The sequence below is a fragment of the Neopelma chrysocephalum genome, unplaced genomic scaffold (assembly GCF_003984885.1).
Source record: "Neopelma chrysocephalum unplaced genomic scaffold, ASM398488v2 Primary Assembly neopelma1_25, whole genome shotgun sequence".
Taxonomy (NCBI): Eukaryota; Metazoa; Chordata; class Aves; order Passeriformes; family Pipridae; genus Neopelma; species Neopelma chrysocephalum.
This window is the reverse complement of record NW_020897694.1, coordinates 26759547-26783507: the sequence shown is the minus strand read 5'-3', so window position 1 is coordinate 26783507 and position 23961 is coordinate 26759547. Positions and strand designations below refer to the sequence as shown.

At 37.6% G+C, this 23961-nt stretch overlaps 1 protein-coding gene across 1 annotated transcript in view; it reads right to left on the bottom strand.

The window, feature by feature from the left end:
• PCCA (propionyl-CoA carboxylase subunit alpha) overlaps positions 1 to 23961 on the bottom strand; it is a 281091-nt gene that overhangs the window by 190739 nt on the left and 66391 nt on the right. Inside the window, exons 8-10 of the mRNA XM_027675186.1 lie at positions 16539 to 16670; positions 10076 to 10112; positions 4250 to 4328 (exon numbers count right to left, since the gene is read on the bottom strand). Of these exons, the coding sequence (XP_027530987.1) occupies positions 4250 to 4328; positions 10076 to 10112; positions 16539 to 16670 (248 nt within the window). The remainder of the gene's footprint in view (positions 1 to 4249; positions 4329 to 10075; positions 10113 to 16538; positions 16671 to 23961) is intronic.

The window sequence follows — 23961 nt, the reverse complement described above, 5'->3', positions numbered from 1 at the left end:
GATGGTGAAATAATGAGGGGGAAGAGTATTAGCACAAAATTTCTCCAAGGTAATTGTTAGAAGATAATTCAGTAAAAATTTCCAACTTTATGGGTATCATGTTTGCAGCTGAAGCTGCTAGCTAGAGAAACTAATTTCTACCTGCAAATCCACAGAGTTTAAGGCATGGGACAATAGCTTTTGTATGATGACCTCCAACATTGAACTGACAATGCCAGTAAGTATCTTTATGTGCAAAGATCCATCACAACCTCTGCCACAAAATTTCAATCTGTTCTTTGAAGACAATACAGTCCTGAAATTAATTCCTTTTCAGAGCTGCCAGCAGATCATTTGAAGTCGTGAAGTTAGTTAAAATTGTTACAAGCCATAAGAGCATTGTTGTAATAGAGTCCAAAGGAGGATGATGAAGACGGTGAAGGGCCTTGAGGGGAAGCCATATGAGGAGTGTCTGAGGTCACTTGGTCTGTTGAGCCTGGAGGAGACGGAGGGGAGACCTAATAGCAGTTACAGCTTCCTCATGAGGGGAAGAGGAGAGGCAGGTACTGATCTCTTCTCTGTAGTGACCAGTGACAGGACACAAGGGAATGGCCTGAAGTTGTGTTGGGGAGGTTTAAGTTGGATATTAGGAAAAGGTTCTTCACCCAGAGGGTGGTTGGGCACTGGAACAGGCTCCCCGGGGAAGTGGTCACAGCACCAAGCCTGACAGAGTTCAAGAAGCATTTGGACAATACTCTCAGGCACATGGTGTGACTCTTGGGGATGATCCTGTGCAGGGCCAGGAATTGGACTCAATGATCCTTGTGGGTCTCTTCAAACTCAGGATATTCTGTAAAAGCAAGAAGCCTTCAGATTCTCCACAGTCAAAGAAGGAATGATACAGAAAATGTCTAGATATTCAGACACATACCCTAGTCATGTTTTGTTGTATTTCATCATTAACTTCATGTTGCCTATATTTGGAAAGCACTTTTGGATCAGGCTCTCTGGGATGCAAGCACAGAGGCTCTTCATATACAAGACCAGAGCTGGGATGATCAACTACACTAAGAGAGAAGTACTTTTAGATACAGTCCACAACAGAACTTTGAGGCTGTGAAGAACCTACCAACCTGAACTTAATGTAAACTGCTTTTCAGAAATCTGCACTTCATTTTCAATATAATTTTAAATGGGTTTCTATTATGTGAAGAAAGGCCATGCTAAATTATATTTCTCCAAACCAAGACCACTAGCTAGGGATTACATTAGAGCGAACATAGGGTTATTTTAATTTCAGATGTGGGTCAGTGGCTTAAACTATACACAAAATTCCACTCTAGAACTTGACCAAAATTTGGAGAAAAGCAATAAAAGGGAGAGTCAGGTGGGATTCAGATCTGAAGGTAAAAAGAAAAACAGCAACCCTACCCAGAGGCAGGGGGCAACACCGCAGCCTTCACAGTCACATGCATTTGAAGGGCTATTTAAAAATAAATAAATAAATAATTCTAACAGTGGCAAAATTATCCCAGTATTTCTATTAGAAATACTACCTGAAAGTTAACAAATTTTAGCTATAGTTGTAATAATATAATAATTATAGAGGATCTAAAACAATCGTCATTACTTGGCATATTTACGGGATGTGAAAGATGAAGCACCAGTAAGTTGCCACAGTGAATAATTCTGTAACAGTAGCAATGAAGTTGGTCACATCCATCTTTTCCAATTCCAGTGGCTATTTCCATGTCATGCCACACATACATTTAAGCCTTCTTGTAGCACACATAACCAGTTGAAACAAGAAAGATTTTTAACTATCCTGAAAATCCAAATGTTTCAAACAAGGAAAAGGTTTTTCACCTGGAGTGGGGTTCGGTACTGAAACAGGCTCCCCAGGGAAGTGGTCACAGCACCAAGTCTGTCAGTTCAAGAAGCATTTGGACAAGACTTCCAGACACATGGTATGTTTCTTGGGGTGGTCATGTGCGGGGACAGGAGTTGGACTCAATGATCCTTGTGGGTCCCTTTCAACTCAGGGTATTGTATGTTTCTATATAAAGGCTTTTTGTTTTCAAACAGTATTTTAAATTAATCCCATGAGACAAAGCCAAAACAAGTTTACAGATCAAAATATTACCAACAGTTATTCACACTCACCTTGCATCTATGAACTCTGAAATGCAGAAGACCATTCAGATATTGGCTTTTCAGAGTCCGACCATAGCTGAAAATTGGTTTACTTATGGGATTACATGGATCTGGACGCAGCAAGACTATACATGAGACCACCAACTTTTTATGCAATATTAAAACTATCAGATATGTTATTTTGTCAGTAAAAGTTCAGTCACCTTCAAAACAGTCAGATGTTCCTCTTCAGACACATAAAAAGGAACAATCTTAGTTCCATAACACAACTAATGGACATGTACAACGAATCTTTTACAACCTCACAGATATTTTGTCAAGACAGACTGGAAGATAAACTCAAATGCTCTACTTCATATTTAAATCCAAAGTAAATCTGTTTGTCTTCAAGTTCTCTTAAATTTCACTTCTATCTTCCTGCAACAAATATTTTGTCAACTTAACTTTGCCAACTTAATTTTGCCTACCCATAAATGTTAAAATAAGCATTTCTTCATGATACGAGCTCAGTAAACAGTGTTGATCTGTGACTACCTAAGTGTTCCTTGTCTTAGCATTCTCTTTATAATGTAATATTAGAACAGTCTTTTAGAGACTACTCTAATATTAGATTATAAACACAAGGCTTGCATAGCTAACCAAGAGAATTATTATAAGAACATCACTGATAAATAACGAGCTGAATGATCTTTGTGGGTCCCTTCCAATTCAGGATATTCTGTGATTCAAAGGCTTTCCACAAACAAGGCAAGCAACTCAAATTATCATCATTAAATAGGATGGCGTCAAAGTAATTTCACTCAATTAATTTAGCGATATTCAAAATATCCCTAGCTAGTTTCTATGAATACCAATCAGCTTTACCAGGTGACTTTCTAAACAGTAACCACAACTTTTCTCCAAGACAAATTGGCAATTATGATTTTAGATCCACTTTAAAACAGTTACTTTAATCAAGCTCCTTTGCTCCTTTCTGAACAAAACAAGAAACTAATGCCTTCCTTTCAAGTCCAACAGATGCAATTGCTGCCTGAATAAGATCAAGGTAATAATTTTGGATTCTAAAGCAGTAGGAAGGAAGCATCCTTGTAAGAAAGCAGGTTGTTCTAGATTTTCATCCTAATGAATTGAAAACCTTCTTTTCCCATTTACATTTGAATACAAATGGACTAGAGGTAACAAGGTACAAATAAGCCCACCACGTTTTCTTTAAAATTTACCTGCTAGACATTCATTGTTCTGTTATCCAGTTTTTAGGTTTTGGCAAACATAAATTTAATACGGGCCAGAAAAACGGCAGGGAAATCTTGCAGGTGACTAAATTTAACTAATGAAAATTTCACTTGTATTTTGAGTTAATTCCAGCACATGTACTGCTCTGTGTGGAAGGAAAACAGTCAGGTTATTTTGGATCAAACAGGCTTCTCATTACAAGTCTTTGAAAAAATCTGAAAATACATTTTTCTGTAAGATCAGTGGCATGTATAGTTGAGAATGGATTGTAAAACTTCAAATCAACAATAAAGTATCACGAACTGTTCAGGATTCAGACATGAAAATGTCTGTGTGTTTAAACAAATGTTGTTTCAAAACAGACAAAAGTACAATAGTTTGCTGAGGCAAATATTTTAAACCCAGAAGTACACAATTTATTAGAGCACATTCTGATAATACTGTATGTGTTTCCACACATGAATTATCAGTCTCATCAACTTCAACAGAACTAATGCCACTCATTAATGTTTGCTAACCACGGCCAATAAATATTCTCCCTAAGAGAGACAATTAATAAATCAGCATTCTGAAAGGCATACAGTAAAATGTTATTTACATTCTAAATTTACAGTGTCACACTGGATTAAAGGCAGTTGTAAGTGTTGGTTTTTTACTCAGATTAATGGACCATGTTTTGTAAGGTTCATGCAAGAATTAATTTGAAATAGGCACATGCAAACTTCTGAAGTACACCACTCACTATGTGAAAGGGAGAAAACCAAATAATATCCAATTTCTGTGTCTAACATTTCATATCTGCTCAACTGTCAGCTCACAGTGGCTTAATGGGACTTTGGTAACTGCAGCATTCATCAAGGCAAGCTTTTGGACAGCATCTCACCTGGTCTCTTCATCATCCCAAGCGATTCTCATGCCTTTCCCACCACCACCTGCTGAGGCCTTGATCATGACAGGGTAGCCTAACAGCGGGGAACAATTAGACAGAAGTTCAAACTTTGTTCAGTTGGTCAGAGGAACATGACAACTGACCACATGTCCAATAAAGCCAGCAGACAATAACTTCGTTTATTAAAACACTTTGTTTGGAGGGAGAACAGAGGAGAAATTTTTCTTTTCAAAACTTAGCTGTCAATGCAGTAATTTCTAAAGCCAAGAAAGGCCGTCTTCTCCAATTCATTTATACCAAAAAAACACTGAATGAATTATTCCCAAGAAACAAAGTGATTTATGAATAAAGCATTTGACCTTTTTAAGCTCATATCTCTTCATGAACAAAATTTTGTTCCTTTATTGCTGTTGAAATAAGCTGTGACAAAATTTTTCAAAAAATTTATAGCAAAATAAGCAGATCTTCATAAATTAATAGTCGAGATTGAGTAAACAAATCTGTATCTTATCAACAATTCTGGTGCAGTACATTCTAAATAAGAGAGCATCTCAAGAGCACTGTTGTTTGGATATTAAGAAATTGAATCAGAAGACAGATTATTGCATTTTTTTTCTACAATAAGAAAGTATTTTCCCCAAATAGACAAATAGTACGAAAAAATGAGCAGTATAGATCTGACAGCATTGTACATAACTGGCAATATTTTACTCTCAGAATAAGATACTATAATAGGATCTTAGTTTACTGAAAACTAGAAAATTACAGTAACAAAGAACATATTTGAAAAGCATATTTATTAAAAGATTTAGAAATAGTAATGATTATCTTTTAGTACAATCTGTTCATTTAAAGCAACTTCCTGAAACAACTTCTTCATATCAGAGAACTCCACCTTTCTCCATATGAACATATAGAAAACTGGAAATCGAGGATCTAATTAAAAAGTTTTTGATGTTTCCAAGACAGCAGAAAATCTTCATGTCTTTGGTCTCCAGTATGTTTAATCAACGTCACAACACTAAGGCAAATATCAGACTAGCTGATATTGTCTGGCAAGAAGAGTTTATTAGTCCTTGCAAACTGAAGATACATTCTGTAAAAGGCTTTGATCTGGGGACGGAAAGAGATGTTTGACTATGGTTCCTAGAAGCAGTCCAGTCTGCTATCATATGTGTAGCTGCCATTTACAGTTTCTTCCTGGAATGTAGATCTACTCTTGCTTTGTCAAGTGACAGCAATACAACACACCCACCTCCTCCTCATAGTCATCTAAACTGAAAGGAGGTTCAGGAGAAAATACCTAAACAGGAAGATCTGGAAAAGCTTTTTCTTAAAATGACTGAAATGGACACAAAAAAAAGGCATGATACAAGCCTAAGAAATAGTAGTGTTGACTGGAAGACAGGACAGCAGCAACAGTACAAGAAAACATTAACACAAAAACGGGGGGAAAAAAAAATCAATTAAATAGTTTCCAACACAACACCTTATTAGACTGTGAAACTCCCATGCTGTAAAGTATTCACGTAGCTGAAAGCTGTAGAGAGGTAATAATTAAGCATACATAGAGCACAAATCAACTTCCTATAGGCATGGATGACCAAAAGGCTACAAATTTTCATGCTTTGAAGTCTAAAGTGATCTCTACTTACTAGATATAAGGGTAAGACCAAACAGAGCTATGCAAATAACCTTTCTAGAGTCTTTTACATTTTCTTATGAAATCTGATGCTGTCCATAGAGGGGTATGGGATAAGTCACAGAGTAAAAAGGGTTCGATCCAGAACTATTAAGTATTTTCAAGGCCTCTACAATACCAGAGATTAGAAGGTAAAGACAAAATACTAGATTGCATGCAGCAACAGTGAAGTTCAACTGGTTTTCATGAAATGCAGTAAATGTTAACATATACATACAGGTAACACTAGCGAACCTAAACCTCTGGCAACACTGTTACCATCTGGAGACTCTCGCCAACCTAAGAGATTGCAAGACTGAAATTTTGAAACAAGCATTGTTTTAAGCCTTATTATGGCAAACTCACTATGGCAATTTCCATCACCTAATCTATCTTATTCAGTTACATGTACTTGAAAAAAATCATCATCAGTTATGCTAACAATTTCAGTCTAACAATATCAGTCTCTTGCATGGTTTGCTGATTTTAATTCTGTAAGCAAGAGTCTAGTCCTCATGTACTGTTCTTTAGTTTCAAAAGCAAAATAGGCAGGTTGACAGTGAGCCTTGGTGAGTCTTTATATGCTACAAGATGTAGCTCATATCATACGGTTAAATTATCAGATAGGACACATGTATTATTAGTATCGCTCACCAAGTGTAGGATCACTCACTCTCACCTTTCATGTATAGCGGTTATATGTCAACCACACTTCTATGTAAGGCAGCTAAAGATTCCAGAGAGCCACAATATAATTAAAAGTAAAATGAATTTAAAAAAAAAAACCCAAACCACAAAGTAAGGATTGTTTTGAAAAGATACATACAGCTTTTTAGGTTAAGAAGGAAAAATTGCAACCTCTATATGTTAGGATGTAAATTAGCCAGTCCCCTGAAAAAAAGGGTACTTGAGGTTTTGCTCAAATATGCCTTTACATAGTCCTTCCTCTCAGGGGCACTCAGTTAAAGAGCAGCTCTTCAGCCAATACTAAAGACTGAAAGGAAGGCTTCGCAAAATTTAAGTTTTGCATACAAGTTGGGTACGGGATGCTGGGATCAGGATGCATTACTCATCACTCTCCTAACCCCTTTTGTACTACTCAGCAGCAAACAAATCTGCTGAAGTATGTTCACATGGATTGGTTGGATTAGTTGTGGGAAGGGAGAGGCATGCAAACAATTTTTAATAGCATTTACAAGTCCCCACAACAACAGCAAAGAGTCTCATACAAAGCAGACACATTTTTGAATAGGTGTTAAGTTTTCAATCCTTCCCTCAAATTAGATGCCAATTCACATGAAATTAAAATTGCTTGTGAGATTAAAACCTACTCTCATTCTATAGTTTTACATTCCTGTGATGCATCTGAAGGATGGGTCTAAAGATCTTAAAAGGCAAGAAGGTAAAAAGCTGTCAGATTTGAAGATCATTGGGCATACTTTTGCTGTTACATAGGTACTATTAATTTAGGATTGCTTTGTTTCCAGGGTAGTTGCTATTCTGAGAATCTGAATGGTGAAAGGAGTAAACAAACTTCTGGTGTCCCACAGCTGTTAGTTCCCACCCTTTGCCACCATGATTTTAGATGCCATTTAACCATTTTTATAAAGTTGCAGGTAATAGACCACAGAATGCATTGTGCAATATCAGTTTGAGCAATATTGCATGTGGCAATATCAGGTTCTTTTCAATATCCATTATTAAAAAGCTAGCAGTAACTAAATCCATGTCAAATGAAACATGACAAAAACCGACTTCTTCACCTCTTCAGTTTTGTACAGACTTTCCTTTAGTTTAACTGATTGCACTGCATAGCTGTTCAGTCCTTTCAAATAGAGGAATAAAACTTCCTGGAGTTTCATCAAGGCTTCAGAAATCAAGAAGCCAATAGTTCTTAATGTACAACTTTACAAACAGACCTAAAAGCAGCATGGGAAAAGAGCCAATGTAATTAAGCACTATCAACAGGATTACAGGAGAACAGCCCACACCAAAAAATAGAGAAGGAAGAATATAGAAAGGAGCCTATACAGCAATTTGTGCCTGAACTTCTTCCAATTCCTGATTTAGCCTAGTATATCTGTCACATTCTCTCTTGACAACTCAGGACCATATCTCAAATCAAGGGCAAAAATAAGGTTTTATACCTAGAAAATTTGTAGCCATAGATAATAATCACTGAAACAGGTAAAGGCAGTGTTCTCAGCCCTGAAGTGTTGTTAACTACTACTGGATCTTCAGCCTGAACAGACCAGGAAGAAGCAGGAAAAAAATAAAGGTAGTAAAAGAGTAAAAACACAGTTTTACTCTATTAAGCACTGACCCACAGTTGTTATCTCAGAGACCGAGACTCTGGATAAGTGACATTAAAAACAATCTGAAAGTATTCCATTGCATATCAAGTGCTTTATACACAAAGACAAATGCATTATATACACAAGAGACTATAATTTCATCCCATTTTAGATCCTTCGAGATCAAAATCACAGTTTTATTATGATCAGTGTTCACAATTAGACAGAAGCTTAACCAAACTAATCAACTGGTTGAAACGTGAGGAAAAAGCTAGAAAGGACATTTTTCTTTGGCTACTACATGGCATCACAGTACAAAACTTCTTTGTATCAAAACAGTTCCAAGAATTTTCCATCTAGATAAAGCACAACCCAGCTGTCTGTAATTGACTTTAATATCACAGATTTAAGACTGCCTTGAGATAATGACCTCCAAAGTGCTACTGATATCAAAGACAGGAACCAGTCAACAGAACACCAGAAGAAGTAAATTAAACAAGAATAATTTTAAAGGGTGTCTAGAAAGCCACTGCATGTCTTTAAACTTACATTCAACAAAACAGCTTTAAAAACACTTGCAGGAACACAAGAGCAGGACAGACTTTTGAAGAGAAACTGAACTGAAATATAGTCATAATACTTTATTTCATAAAGTCATATGCCTTTATTCAGGAGTAAAACCAATTTGGGGGGGGGAACTGGGATTTATTTACAGTTCTCTTCTGAATGTTCCAATCTGGTTGATAACCTCTTCCTTTTGTTTCTGCTCCCATGACAGTGATCAGTGATCACTTGATTTCCCAACAAGGACGCAAAGGTTGACCCACAGAAACACTGGCTTCAATTGTGTCAGCCTAAAAGTCAGACAAGCCTACACTGAGGGGTTTTAGGACAGTTAACCAGTGCAGAGTAAAGGCCCCAACTTAAACTCAAAGTGGAAAGATCTTACACTGATTAAAAGTTATCTGCAGCAGTGCAAGTCCCACTTTCTATTTGGCATATAAGGCACAGCCATAACTTTTGACACAGGTGAAATGTATTTGCAGCTAGATCAGCAAGAGAAGCTTCAAATGCAGATATCTGCTTTGAATTAGGTACCTGTGATAAACCTAAATAGTTTCTAATGGTTACTGTCTCAAAGTAAAAATGAAGGAAAAATCCCAAGGAAAATCAGAAAAATCTTACTGCCTTAGATTCTTCTTTTAGCAAGCATTTAATAACATGTGTAATTTCAAGCATATGGTTTAGCATTTTCCCTAATATAAGCTTTAGTAAATAAAAGCCAAAACTCATTAAACACATATTACACTTAACCTTAATCAAAATGAGTCCCAGACAGTTTGCTGGTTGCTCTTTTCACCATTCTGTAAGATATTCAGAAGCTGAATAGTGACTTTATTCCAGCAAGCACAGAAGAAAGGCTGGTGCTCTGGATGATATTCAAGCTAACTGCAGTCCACACACTAATGAAGAATGAAGATCATAACATCACTGGTGTCAGCCTCCATATAAAGAGAAATACACCATGTCTAACTTCCATCATGTCCAATTGCAGATATACTTCGAAATAACTCCTTCGGTGAGCTACTCATTACTGCCTATTACAGGCCTTCCACAAATCATGGCTGCACTTGTTCTGTAAAGTCCAGTTTGAAAGCTCAAATGTGATGATTTAAGAGACAGGGCGTTAATGTCTAGATTCTTCTAGCCCCATGGGCAACAGGGAACTTAAAAACTATTAAAATATTATTTGTTCTATAGGGATTACTTATTACACATTCAATTTAGTCAACCATGTCTGCTGAGAGGCACACAAATCCCACCATAGCTAATTTAAGAACTTACCAATTTCCCTTGCAATTCTGACAGCTTCATCTGCATCCTGTAAAAGCAGGAAATGAGACCCAACGTTAATCCCATCAGCCATTGCACTATGTCCTGAGGGCAGTCATATATTGCACTACTGTCTCCTCCGATTCATTTAATGTTTGATTTTACAACCTTCTGACCCTTTTCAGTCAGAGGAATGTAAAATTAATACCATAAGTGGAATGTAAATTCTACCTCATCATTAGTATACTGAGAAACTCAAAGCAACAAGGAATCAGCTGACAGGAAACACAACCAGGATCGCAAAATGATTTTCTGCAGTTGTAGGAATTTAATGCTAGAATTTAGAAGTTTACAATCAATAATGGACCATAAATCACATCATTAAAGTTTGTCCACTACCAGCTTGTTTCTGTCCCCACAGATATTTCTTGTGTTTTCCTGCTTGCTGTCAGTAGGGGGAGTTGATTCTCTATTGTTTGGGAGTAATTTAAGTACAGAAAAAAAATCTTACAGGACTTCTTTAAAGACAAATGGGTTTTGTTTACTGAAGAAAGAATACAAGGATTTCAATTCTTTAACTTCTGCATTCTGAATGCAGAATAAACCTTATATGCATCATTTTAAACTGTATCTGAAAGCAGAAGATCTCCATAATTGTTTCCATCTAAGAGTCACCATGTTACTAGCTTATGACAATTTTAAAAATCCTTTTGTTGATGCCACCTATTGCTTCAGCTGTCTCATACTACTGTAGCCTGCTACAGAAAAAAGTACTGCGAAATTCAGAGAATAAAAAACAAAATACTGAAATTGCTTACTTTTCAGTAACCAAATTGCTTCTCCTGCAGGAGTTAATTCTAGTTTCTTCTACTGATAACAATACACTTCCGTTATACAAAACCAGAAAGAAAACAGGTTAAATTATAGTGCCATGGGTTAAGTTTGAAAATTCCATCCAAATTTGCTAATATTTATACTATCCCATGACATGCATTAAAAAATTTGTATGGACGGCAGTAATGTCTGGAAATCACCAGCTGCTAAGTGTGTCTGAAACTATGGGGGCTGACTTACGAACATTAAACTGAAACCTGATATTTTTAAAGCTTTCAAGGCAATCCGTTTTAAAAGCACCCAGGTCAGAACTTGAAAAAAAATACATAAGAAATGTTCATACCTGGTTCATTTATGTCCGATAATAAAACAAAATCCTCTTTAAAAGTCTTCAGTACCTAGTAACAGCCCCATGAAGAATAAGGGGGCTGGCAGGGGAAGTTGTCAGAAAATTTAATTTCCTTTCATTAGCTAGTCTGCTCCACAAATCGGTGCTTGTTAAGTTCAAAGCAGTCCTGAAAGCAACATCAGTTTTAAGTCTTTTTACTTCAGTCACATCTGTTAATGAGATTTTTCCAAATAACAATTGTTTTTAAGTCAAGAGATAAATCTAGCAAAAAAAACAACCCCCCCGAAAAAAAAAATCTCAGGGTTTACTGTTTTATTACACCTTGCTGCTTTCCATGACCCTGCACCCTCCAAATTTTAGCTAAAAAGGGATAAAATGCATGAAAAGGGTCATTTAAGAATGTTAGTGGTTTCCACACATTGAGTTTGAAGGTTCTTTGTTCCTGCCTGTGACAGTTATGCGAGAATACTTCCCCTTAATAGCCTCTCTGTCAGGAAGTGTTAAACCTGCCAAATGCAGACAATTAGAGCCTCTTGAACAAAATGCAGGAAGAGTGATGACTGATGAAGAGCTACGACTATAGTCGAGAAGGAAACTTTTACATTTCTTTTCTCTTGCAAATTCACCCATATATTTGCAAAATAGAATTAAGAGGGGGGGAAGTAAACAGGGAAATTTATTTTCACTTAGTTACCTGCAAACAAGTGGCTAACAGATACACTGCAGTCCACAGGAAGACAAGCTGCAAATCATTATAGGGGAACTTTTCACTGCCACTGTATTTTTATACATGCATACAACAACTTTAAGTAATAAGCGGCATCGTATCAGCAGCACTAATTGTTTCAGTTCTGGCTTGAAAAGACTGCCCAGCCCAGTTATTAATTTACAATGTTTCAACATCTGTTTCTTTTACAGTTCTAATATATAAGAATCCAAACGCTAAGATACAAGGGGGGAAAAAAAAAATCAATGCATACTCAAATTCTTTAGCCTTAGAAGAGAATTTCCAAACCAGAAAACAAAAATATGCTGTGCTTTAAAGAGAAAAATTAATGCGCAAAAAAACATAAACAACTGACATATTGAAGTCTCTGGTAACTCTTTTGATCTTTTTCCCTGAGAAAGTATGTTTTAGTATCATGAATGTCACTTGCGGATTACATAAATACAGAATCAGTTCGAGTACTCAGAAAAGGTTAGAATGGTTATTTTAGATTTTTGGTGCACAGAACTTGTGGTATTCAACATTTGCCCAAAGAGAGCAAAAAACTGAATGCTATGACACTGCCTAACACACAAGGCCATATGTACAAAATATACAAAGCCACACTGGTACTAAAAGCATTCTGAATTATTTTTTTAAAAGCAAGAGTCCTCAATGATTTACTGCTGTTTCCTCCAAAAACACATTAGCTACACACCATTTTCCCAAAATAAACTGGAGACTGTAAAGAAATATATAATTTTAGCACCACCTTTTATTGTACAAATAAAAATGTTCAAGTAATGGTAGAAGTTTATAAAAATCCTAAGAGTTATAAAATGATGTCATACTGTTTTTACAAATAGGTGATTCCATTGAGTTAGGGATACATAAAATACTCATTTAGCATAAGAATTCCTAACCTCCTAATTTCATGTACATGCCTCTCAGTCAGGTACCAGCAGGTGGAGACAGAAAAGCAAAACTGTTCTTGATGTAGAGGAATGCTAGGATAAAGCTGTTTTTTAAGAGACTCCTAGAACTGTAAAACATTGTATTAATTATGAAGAACTACATAATAGTTCTCACGGCTGAGGGCATTGGCCTTAGAGAACCTCCAGTTCATGTCTAGTCTCCAACCACCTCTTCAGCAATACAGTGATCAATTCAATACCAATGCCAATACCCCAATGCAAAATTCATCCAAAACAGATACCCAAAATTACTGTTAGTTACAGTAAATTCAGAGCTCTGCTGAAGACCTTTAATGTGTCTACTGACATCAGTGAAACTAAGCAGACACGGAGACATTATTCTTCTGGGTCTACATCCAGCTGTGTTCTACTAGCCATAAAACCAGACTGTATGTGGTGAAACAATACAAAAATCATTCTTCCCCTGCCATTTCTTTGCCAGTTTTTCACCATGACATGTCCTTATACTCATTACTCAGCATCTACTTTCTTCTTGTCACCTATTCCCCTTTACTTATTTACAGTCAATACATCTGAGCTCCAACTTGAATACAGCCATTGCTCACAGGATTAATGCTAATTCTTTGGATTAAGACTGTTTACCACTACCTCTCCCAATCAGGTTTTAGAAAACTAATTGTAGTTACAATTAGCAGTAGTTAATTTTGAAATTAATTACTTTCAAATGCTTCTGTTGGCTCTCTGACTGACAGCACAAGACTCTGGTTCCTTACATGTGTAGACGGATAACCCTTGCTCCAGCCAACTGAGAAACTTAACCAGGGATGAGAAGAAAATTACTCTTCATAAAACTGCCCTCTCCACTCTCATTCCACATCTTTCCATTCTCAGTTACATATTTCAAATGCTAGAGCATCTCCCTGTATGAGAATAGTTAGTTGTGTCTATTATGCCAAGCATCCTCCTCTTCAATCCCTCCAGGTATTTAAGTATACTGTTAAAGGGCTTCCTTCTTTTACATTTAATTTCTACTCACTGGGAATTTTTCTGCATGCAACTTCTCCAAGATATTATTACAAAAGCTTAGCAACTACAGTGTCTCCTATGTGTAAGTGCTAAGCAACATAAACAAGAGAGGAAAAACGTTCTTTATTCATGAAGGACCTAAGTATCTGCATCACTATTTAACAAACTCTTCTAGTAACAAAGATTTTCAGTGCAGTCCTGAGTTGAATAATGAAGTTGAATAACACGAAGTTATTACTCTCTGTTTGCTTTAACTATTAATGCACAAAGAATATGTGTAACAGATATGTCTTAATTTCTGGCATTGTCAGAGGCATCAATACAGTTTTCTTCCAGCTTTACTAGAGTCCACTTTAAAGATGAAGCCATCTATAATCAACTCAAATGTCAACCCGACATTTAACTCCTTTCAAAGACCTTTAAAATTTTTATTTCTCAAGAAACAAAGCCCTCAAAGATTTTGAAAAGCTTCATAATTGATCAAAATAGGTCTCCCAGGAATGACAGAAATCCTAAACAATCTCCAAGTCTTTGTGTGTTGCTCCTCTGAGCACATATTTAGATCCACAGCAAGTACGACAATATCAATTATCAGAAGCCTTATTTCCTAGAATTGTTAAACCAAAGCACTGGCTAACCTAAAATTTTCAGCTCCCCTTTCTGATGGAAACTACAATGCTGGCAACATCTGTGGACTTTCCTTTTTCTTATTTGGTGGGTATACTGCAGGTTGTTTTTTGGGTTTAGTTATGTATCCTTTTTCATCAACACTCTTCAGATAATTAGAACTGGTGCAAGGCTGAGGTATGTGAAACTGATATGATATGGACACCTTCGGGTTAAGCAACTACCACATAGTTCCTTTCAATAGCAGAGGATTGGAGTTGTCAACTCAATCCTACATTCCAGTTCATTTGGTTTTAAGGGTATCGTTGCATATAGTCCATTGCCAACCAGATCACTTACACTTCCCTTTCATGTTAGGAAATTCAGATAATTGTCAAAAACAATGCAATTAAAGGTTTTGGAAACAACTGCATACAAGTAAGTAGATCAGTTTCACTGGTACTACGTCTACCTGTTTCATTAACCATTATTCTACTTGGTCATGTTTGTTTCTTTGTACTAGAAGAATAACAGACCTTTACATAATATTTAACTGATAAAGTGAAAAAAACCAGTATTTTGAGTATTTGCTTCTGCATTAGAGGAAGTTTTGTGGTGTTTAAATGACTAATTCAAAGTTATCCCCTAATTAGATGTTTTTGTACAAGTTATTTTTCAGGATTTCTAGGAGGAGATATAGGATGTCAGAAAGAACAGAGAACCTTATATACAACAGCTTGGCTGCTGTTAAATGTTATAAGTGCTAAAGGACCACATACACAAGGACTGCTAAAACATGCAACAAAAACCTGAAAGAGTACAGTGTTCAACTTGCCACTGCCAGACTTCAGCAGGGGCACAAGTGCCAGCCTAACACTCATATGGAGCTCTCCAGAAAAGAAAGAAGTCTTTCCACTTTTACCTGTTGCAGCATATTCCACTACCAGTCATTACATAGACCACACATTTCCATCACAAGTACTGAAAAGTTCTCTTGGGTATTTTGACCTCAGCTACTTTGTGATTTTACCATTCTCTCTCACTAGTCAAGTTCTCCAGGCAGCCTCATTGAAAGAGGTAATTTTGTAGAGGCTTAGCCCCTTAGCACTCTACTTACCTTTCTCATTTAGTTGGGCTTTGGGTTGGCTTTTTTCCTCTTAAAAGTCTAAAATCCAACTTAGTTAACACACTTTTTCCTGCATCTCAAAGTTTCACTCAAACTCTATTTGAAAAAAAAAAATCTAACTTGACATGTCAAGCATAAAAATTTCAATATAGGAGGTCAACATTTTATAATACACTAAAGTTTTAAGTGTATACAATAAAGGTTTTAAAAGAGAAAAGCATGTTTTTACTACATTAACACAGACAATATAACAAGACACGCAGGAAAGCTTTTAAGAGCCCAGTACTTAATCACTATAGCACAAAATAAATGAAAATGAAAATTTACTTTAACTCTACAAACTACAAAAATATTTTTGTTGTTTCTTTAGAGAACTGTTGAAAATCATTCCTTCTAAAACCACAGGAAGAACACTAGCTGTTAATTCTGACAAAGAGCCACTAACTTCCCCCATCCTCATCCCGAGTTTTGCAACACATGAAAATCTGCACCATCAGCAGAGACCATAAAATGGAAACGTGACACCCTTTAACAAGCTCCAGTGTTAAATTCAGGACTGTCAAGATGTTGGCCAACAAGAAGACCTGAGAAATGCAGATAGTCGAATCCACATCTGGCATTTAATACATTTAGCTGCCCTCATGTTAAATTTAAAATAAAGTATTTTTACAGACTCCATTGAAGAACTCCTTAATACATCATTTATTATCACGGACTTTCTCTTCTTTTCCAAAGCTCTCTTGCTAGCAAAAATCTGTACCCCATTTTTAATTACATCTTACTGAAAAAGAAAATGGAATTATAATTAGATTCTGCATCAGACCTTCAATAGGTGTACTTTGATTTAGACACTGTTCCTATAGTGGGCAGACAGTAATTAAATGATTTCTCACCTTGACTACTCCATCAAAGCCAGGGATCATGTTGACCTTTGCATTCTTGGCTAACAATTTGCTTTCAATCTTGTCTCCCATAGCTTGAATAGCATGTGTGTCAGGTCCAATGAAGGTGACACCTTCCGATGCCTGCAAAGACAATAAAACTTTAGGAGACAAAAATAAAAATCAGCTTTTCTTTACACAGGTATTTTTCCTCCTTTTGAACTGATTAATGCAACAATGTTTATAAGACAGTAATCTGTTTATGTAACAACCTAGCAATATACTCACATTTCAGACAGTTCATTAAAAATGTGTATGACCTTGTGAAACTATGTATACACATAGATTCAAAGCCCCTATAATTAGCATTTGTATAAATCAAAGCCAGGCCAGAGAAAAATAGCTGCAAGTGAAGGTACTCCAGCCTGAAAGTTCAAAATATCCCTTTAGAAAATAGAGGCTAGTTAACTCACCCTTGAAACAGTCATAAGTGATTTACAAAGACACACTTGCTAAACTGTAACGCAGTTTAAAATTCTATTTATAATGCATTCCTAAAATCAAACCTCAATGACACATCACAATGAAAATGCAGTCTCTTATGCAACAAGGTAATAAGTGAAAACACATTTCCCGATTCTTTTAGGAAACTCTCTTGCCCAATACTAATGTGGAAACAGGTTAACATAACATACTTAAATACTTCAACTTCAATATGTAGGTAGAACACTGAACTGCATTTTTCTTCCTCCTGTTTCTCTATACCAACAATAGACTTCAGTAAGATGATTCAGATACAGGCATTTTTTCAAACCTCTTCAGGTCAGTACTATACTGAGTGAAAGGCAATTCTATCGGAACTATTCCCTGAAAGTTACTGATTCATCAACAAGTACACGCGTGTTTCAGGCAACTGAACAGCTTTTATACCGGAGGAGGAGAAAAAGGCATGGGGGAAGAAAATAAAAAAAAAAAAATTCAAGCCTTGCACAATGTTTCCAACGGTTACATTCCTTTTTCTCTTTCCCAACTCTAAGACACCTGCAAAATGCCTAAAAACCAACTTGTTTCTAGCCAATGGGCAGCTTACTTAATACCAACACTAACAAAATGGGAAATAGCCAATTTCTTATGTCACAACTTACGTCTTAATATTTTGTCTTTTTGACATATCCTTGTGCTCTATATACCATGCAGTTACAGTCACTAGGTAGGTTACCTTGTCATAAAAGGAAATCAGGCTGGATAAGCAGGACTTCCTTCTCATGAAGCCATGCTGGCTCTGACCAATGACCATGTTGTCTTTCAGGTGTTTTTCAGTACTTCCCAAAATAATCTGCTCCATAACTTTACCAGGCAAGTAAGTGCCTCATAAGAAGTGAGACAGACAGGTCTGCAGTTTCCAGGGTCATCCTTCTTGCCCTTCTTGAAGATCAGGACAATGTTCACCAGCTTCCAGGCAGCTGGGACCTCTCCAGATTCCCAAGACTGCTCAAAAATCATCAAGAGGGGTTTTGCAATGACATCAGCACCTCTTTGAGGATTCGGGGATGAATCCCATCAGGCCCCAAAGATTTGTAGGGATCCAGCTGAAACAGTAGATCCCACACAGTTTCAGGGTTGACTGGGAGTTGATCATTCTCACAGCCATGATCCTCCAGCTGAGGGCACTGAGACCCCCTTGGTTCATCATCCGTGTTGAAGACAGGCAAGGAAAGTGTTAAACACCTCTGCCTTGTCTCTGTCCCTGTTTGTGAGGTGACCATCCTTATCCTTTAACAGGAGAATGATATTTCTATACTGCCTATTGCCATTAATATATTTGAAAAAGTTCTTTTTATTGTCCCCCACATTTTTGACAGCTTCAACTCCAGTTGAGCTTTGGCTGCATGAATTTTCTCCCTACAGTGGCAAGCAGTATCTCTGAATTCTTCCCATGTCACTTGATCTTGCTTCCCCTGGGCATACATATTCCTTTTTTGCCTTATTTCCAAGAGAAGATCCCTGCTCAGCCAAGCCAACCTTCTGCCTTGTCTGCTTGACTTCTGACACTTGGGAATTGCCTGTTCCCGTGCCCTTAGGAGGTGATGCTGTTTTTTAAAGTTGGGGAACAACATCCTTCTATTCATGATCTTACAAGAGCTGAGAGATCCCAACATGTTTGGGAGTCACCACTTTCACTGTCAGCAGCTTCCTAGCATGAAGAGTATAACAGCAGAAGCTCTGAGTAGGCAAGTTCTCATCATCCTAGCTAACAGGGTGCTAGAAATAGAGAAAAGATCAAGTAAGTATTACAGACACACTAGGAAGCTCAGTGCAAAGACACCCAAACCAAATGCAGAGCATCAGTTCTGCTACAAAGGATTGTTAGCTTCAATTCACAATGAACCAGCTGAGGTTTCATCTCAGCCCAACTCTTCTCTACTACACTCTGCTTCTTAGCTCAGCAACTCAGTAATACTGATTTGGTTAACGGATGCCTTACCAAGCTGGGAAGAGTGCAATAGGAGGAAGGAAGAGAAGGAAGAGATAGGAGGACCAAAACAAGGGTGCAGATCTATAATTATTTAGTGTTCAAATCCTTTGGCACTACAAGAAATTTACTTTTTAAAGGAGAAGGGAAACAAGAAGCAAAGAGTTGACACATGAAACCATAGTGGCACAAAGTTTGGACCTGACTTTTTCAGAAAAAACAGATTTTGACCTGAAAACCGATACTTCATCCTCTCTTAACAAGAGAGTTGCAAACAGGCACCTGCATACACCTGGAGATAGGGCAGAGTTCTCCTCTGTCATCAGACTGTATTCCAATCTCAAAAAGCTGTGTGGAAAAGGTTCATTTACACACTTAACAACCAGAGATTACACTGTCCCTCTTGTATCACTCCTTACCTGGAAACACCTTGTATCTACAGTTTCTGCCACAACACTGGCATTTGCATCCTGATCAATATCACTTTAAACTCCATCATGTATTGCTTCCTCTCCTCACTTTCTTCTTAAAGTCCACCACTAAAAACATGGACTCACTAGAGGTCAAGATAGTGGGGCCAGAACTTTTGCTGCCCTAACAGACCATTCAAGACTTCCATCTTGCAGTCTATTTCCATACTCTCACAGTATTTCTCTCTCTCCTCTGACTTTGTTCTGACAGAAAATAAACCTTCATTCCAACTGGAGGTCACTGGAGAGGATCAAAATTGCATTCATGACAAAAGCAAGCACACACCTTTCCAGCAAAAGGCACACAGGGCATATCGTGCTTGACTTAACTGTCTCATCTCACTGGCCTGCAGCATGGACTTTCCAAGTACCTGGTTCATTCCCTGCTCCTGTCCAAACAGGTAGCTGGATAAGAAGAGAACAGCACCATTCAGGAGAAATTCATGAACCACCTGAGAAGGAATGCTCCAGGCCATTTCAAGAAATTAATCTCTGCATCCATTATATTTGTTACATGAATCCTATAGAGCTGTAATATTCCACATGGATACAGCCGATGCTACTCTAATGCAAATATCACCTGGTGCAACCTGCCCGCATCTTTGTCTTTTTTTTTAATGTATACTTTTCATAACCCAGAATTTACAAACTGCACTTGTCTACACATGCACCTCTCGGCTTTAACTGCTTTGAACCTTTGTACCTTACACATGGTGAACAAGCAGCAGCTTAGTACCACCAGCTATTCCCTGATATGGTTAGTCAATTCAAGCACTCATCACTGTCAATTACTTTCCAGCAACAAAACCTGAAACAAAATAGTTTAACTCAATGTGATATCACAGGACACCTAAAACCACATCACTCTGCATGCTGCAACATCCATAAATCAAAAATAAGTTATCAAACCAAAGGAGTTACACTGGTTTCCAGCCAGTATGTCTAACCATCTCTTACACAGAAGAAATGTGCATTGTCTGACATGACTTGCAACTAACTTTAGTTAAGCACACAAAAAAAAGACTTTGTCAGCTCAAGGTACTACTGAACAAACTCTTGAAAGTCTTGCTACAATAATTTAAGTCAATTTAACTCAAAGATGTTCGCTCAAGCCCTCGCCAAAGCTTCTCAGCTCATCACCAGAAAAGCGTCCCGCCTTCTTCAACGTCAACCATCACATAATGTAGTAAATGATCTGTTCAAAACTCTACTGCCCAATACTGAAAAAGCAAAAAATAGACCACAAGAAAGAATGTGGTGGAAACTTCTTCAGCTCCCACAGAGATTTACCAGCACTTCACTATTAGCATCCTTAGTTTATCAGACACACAGAAGTGGTGAAACTGTACCAGAAAAACTTCTAGTGTCTGATAACAGTCTGTCCACACACAGACTTGTTAGTGTCGTAGCAAATACTAGAAACTCTGCTGTACATACACAAGCTTACACACTGCATATCAAACAAGCTCTTCCAAAAGTTCTGTTACTCTACATATTCATAAGAGTATTTCAGCCTTGAAGACTAATTATCCAGCTGCAGGGAACATACAAAGTTTCACCATAAACATGCACCAGCATTTTCTTTAGAAACATGTCTGTGATACCTGCATATCACTGCTCTACTTTGCACAGTCAAAGGTACAGGCAAACAACAAGGAATATAAAAGAAAGTTAATTTTTAGTTGCCTTAAGTAGTAGATACTGAATTTTCCCCAAACCCCCTCTATTTTTGAAAGCAGTAACAACAGGTGTAATTGTCATGTAAGAAGAATTGTGAGCAGTTCATGCTCTCTCCCTTTCGGGTTTTTTTTTTTTTTAAGCCTGACAAAAGCCTTATTCTACTCTTAGGGAATGTGGGACTCATAATATAGCAACAGCTAAATAGCAAAGTACAACAAGTCAAGGCAAAATTTGGAAAACCCATTTGGGAAGTTCATAATTGAGCTATTTGTTACCTTCACAGTCTGTCAAACACATCTGACTGCTCTGGGAACAGAGTGGGCCAAACAGACCTATGCTAGTGTAAATCACCATATTCCCAACATCTGGAAAGGACCTGCCCATCTGACAAACTCTTGTGGACCTGAGGTAAATGAAGAGACTGATTCTAGAAGAGGAGATTTCTTTGCACCTCCTCCCTGAAATTATGAATGCAGATATTCACAACTACTGCATTATACAGTCAGCAGTGGATTCAGCCTCAGTGACAGCACAAACAGAACTAAAGATAGGAGGGAAAACTGCATAATAAACTTTTATACACATTAGCTCCCTTGGCAACATATACTCTTCTATGGGCTTATGAATCTGTGGCAAACCAGTCATCTCACTGCCAGGCCTCCAAGAGCTGCAGGAAAGGATTGAACAGTTCCAATCCAGCTTTAGACAAAACAAGTGATATTGAAACTTATCCTCTGTCTTTTATTACGTTAGTAATGGACAATTAAACACACTTTTTGGTGTCTTCATTTGAGCCAAGATATTTGAATCTGCATGTGACACCAGCTTAACAGGAACGTCTTCAACCAACAAGGAGGTATGCCATGTACAAAAACATGACTCTCAAGAATCTTGTGTTTTCTCTTTCAGAATCATTCAGTGAGGGGATTTTTCCATTAACAGCATGCTGATGTGGCAAAATACACTCCAAGTGCCCAGCTGCTTCCAGGTGCAAGAGCTCCTATAATTATCCACAGAATATACCACACAGAAGCAGTGGTAATAATGCAGACTTTCTGCTTGTTCCTTCTCTGGTACCTGAAATGGCTAGTTATAGGAAAATGTTTCCCATTTCTGACAAAGAAATGGACAAGAGGATAGAGATCTCAGGAGCAAATGTAGCTGCTCTACCTTATCGAAAATAAGCTTTCCTATGTAAACACAGAACTGGTTTTAAACAAATTCATGAAATTTACAGGAGAACCCAAACGATCTGTTGCACAGTGCCATTGAATCATAGGTTCTCAAACTCAGACTTATATATGATGTTTTCAAGATTATCCAAACTCAGAGTGATACTTATGGAAGACAGTAACAGTAATTCAGTCAGGAGGAAAGGGCTTAACCTCCGCCCTGCTGCTTGGGTATCCTCCTTCTCTAATGGCAGGCTTTAACACTCCTCAGTTGACCCAGATGACCAACATGGCAGACAATGGTCTATTTTTTAGAGTGCTTTCCATCATTTTCCTGAGATACAATGAGCTAAACAGAAAGAAGCTTAATGGGCACTTGAAGGAAGGACCACATGAGCTGCTGGTGCATGCAACTGGGAACAAGAACGCTCTTTTGGGGGAAGACACATCCTCAATCTCTCAGGTGCACAGGGGGGCTGCATGCTGCGATATTGTGTTCAAGTCTGCATTACTGTTTTAAGGTTAATTTTAAAATCAAACATGATGCTTCTCTGAGAAGCACTGTATGAATTGCAGCACAGTTGAAATCTGAAGCATCAAAGTCACTGCTTCAAACAACTCTTTGACATGTGGTGTCAAGTATCAGAACAACCCAATGGCAGAAGAAAAGCAGAAGCAAGATTATGTCGCAGTAAGGTAACAGCAAGATCAGCAAGTGTGGGTAACAAGTCACCACACTTACTCAAGAATTTACTGGTGAATAAGATTAGGAAGGAAGGTCCACAAATAAGTCTCCACAAAGTAGAGACTTTATCATAGGTCTGGTTTTCAAGGGGTTTTGTCTTAACCCTCAGGTCTTCTTCACTGGACAATCTGGAAAATTGTCCATGAAATACTTACATGCAGTTGATGAATTCTCTCACCACCGTACTGCCCTTTTGACACATAACCAGTGACCGAGGCAGACCCAAAGGGGAAAGGAATAAGCACAAGTAGTCCGGGAATCACAAACAGTGTTCCAGAAAAATTAGAATCTTCCACAAATACAATTTCCCATCTACAGCTCATAGTTCACCAGAAGGATACAAACCTGTACGTACAGCTGCCTGCAGCCACATGCAAAGCAGAGCAGATAAGCAGTACAGTTCAAGGATGACTGAAACAGTCAGCTGGCTAAAAAGCCTGTAAGACACATGGGCTGAATGCAGGGCTGAAAAGCAAAGCGGGCAGCAAAAGGAAGGTCCAAGAGAAGTATAAACAACCTAGAAAACAAACAAGCAGAACAGAAAAATCCAGATGAAACATTCAAAGACAGACAAGATCCAGACAAGACACCAGGAAAAAAAAAACCAGCAGGCATACTGACATCTGTTGAAAAAGATGGGGACATAACAAATCACTTCACAATACAGGAACTGTCCATTCAACACTAGGAAGGAATCCTCCAAGGAAATATACTATAAGAATACATAATAAGAAGCATCCACTCAATAACCTAGGAAATACTGAACTGACAAATGCTCTACAATAGGATGTGGTGGACATGGAAGAATGCCCTGAAGCTTTCCGCTAGATGCACAGAAACAACCTAATCAGCTCAAGTACCTGGGCCCTGTTGCTGCTATCCTGAAGGCTCAGAA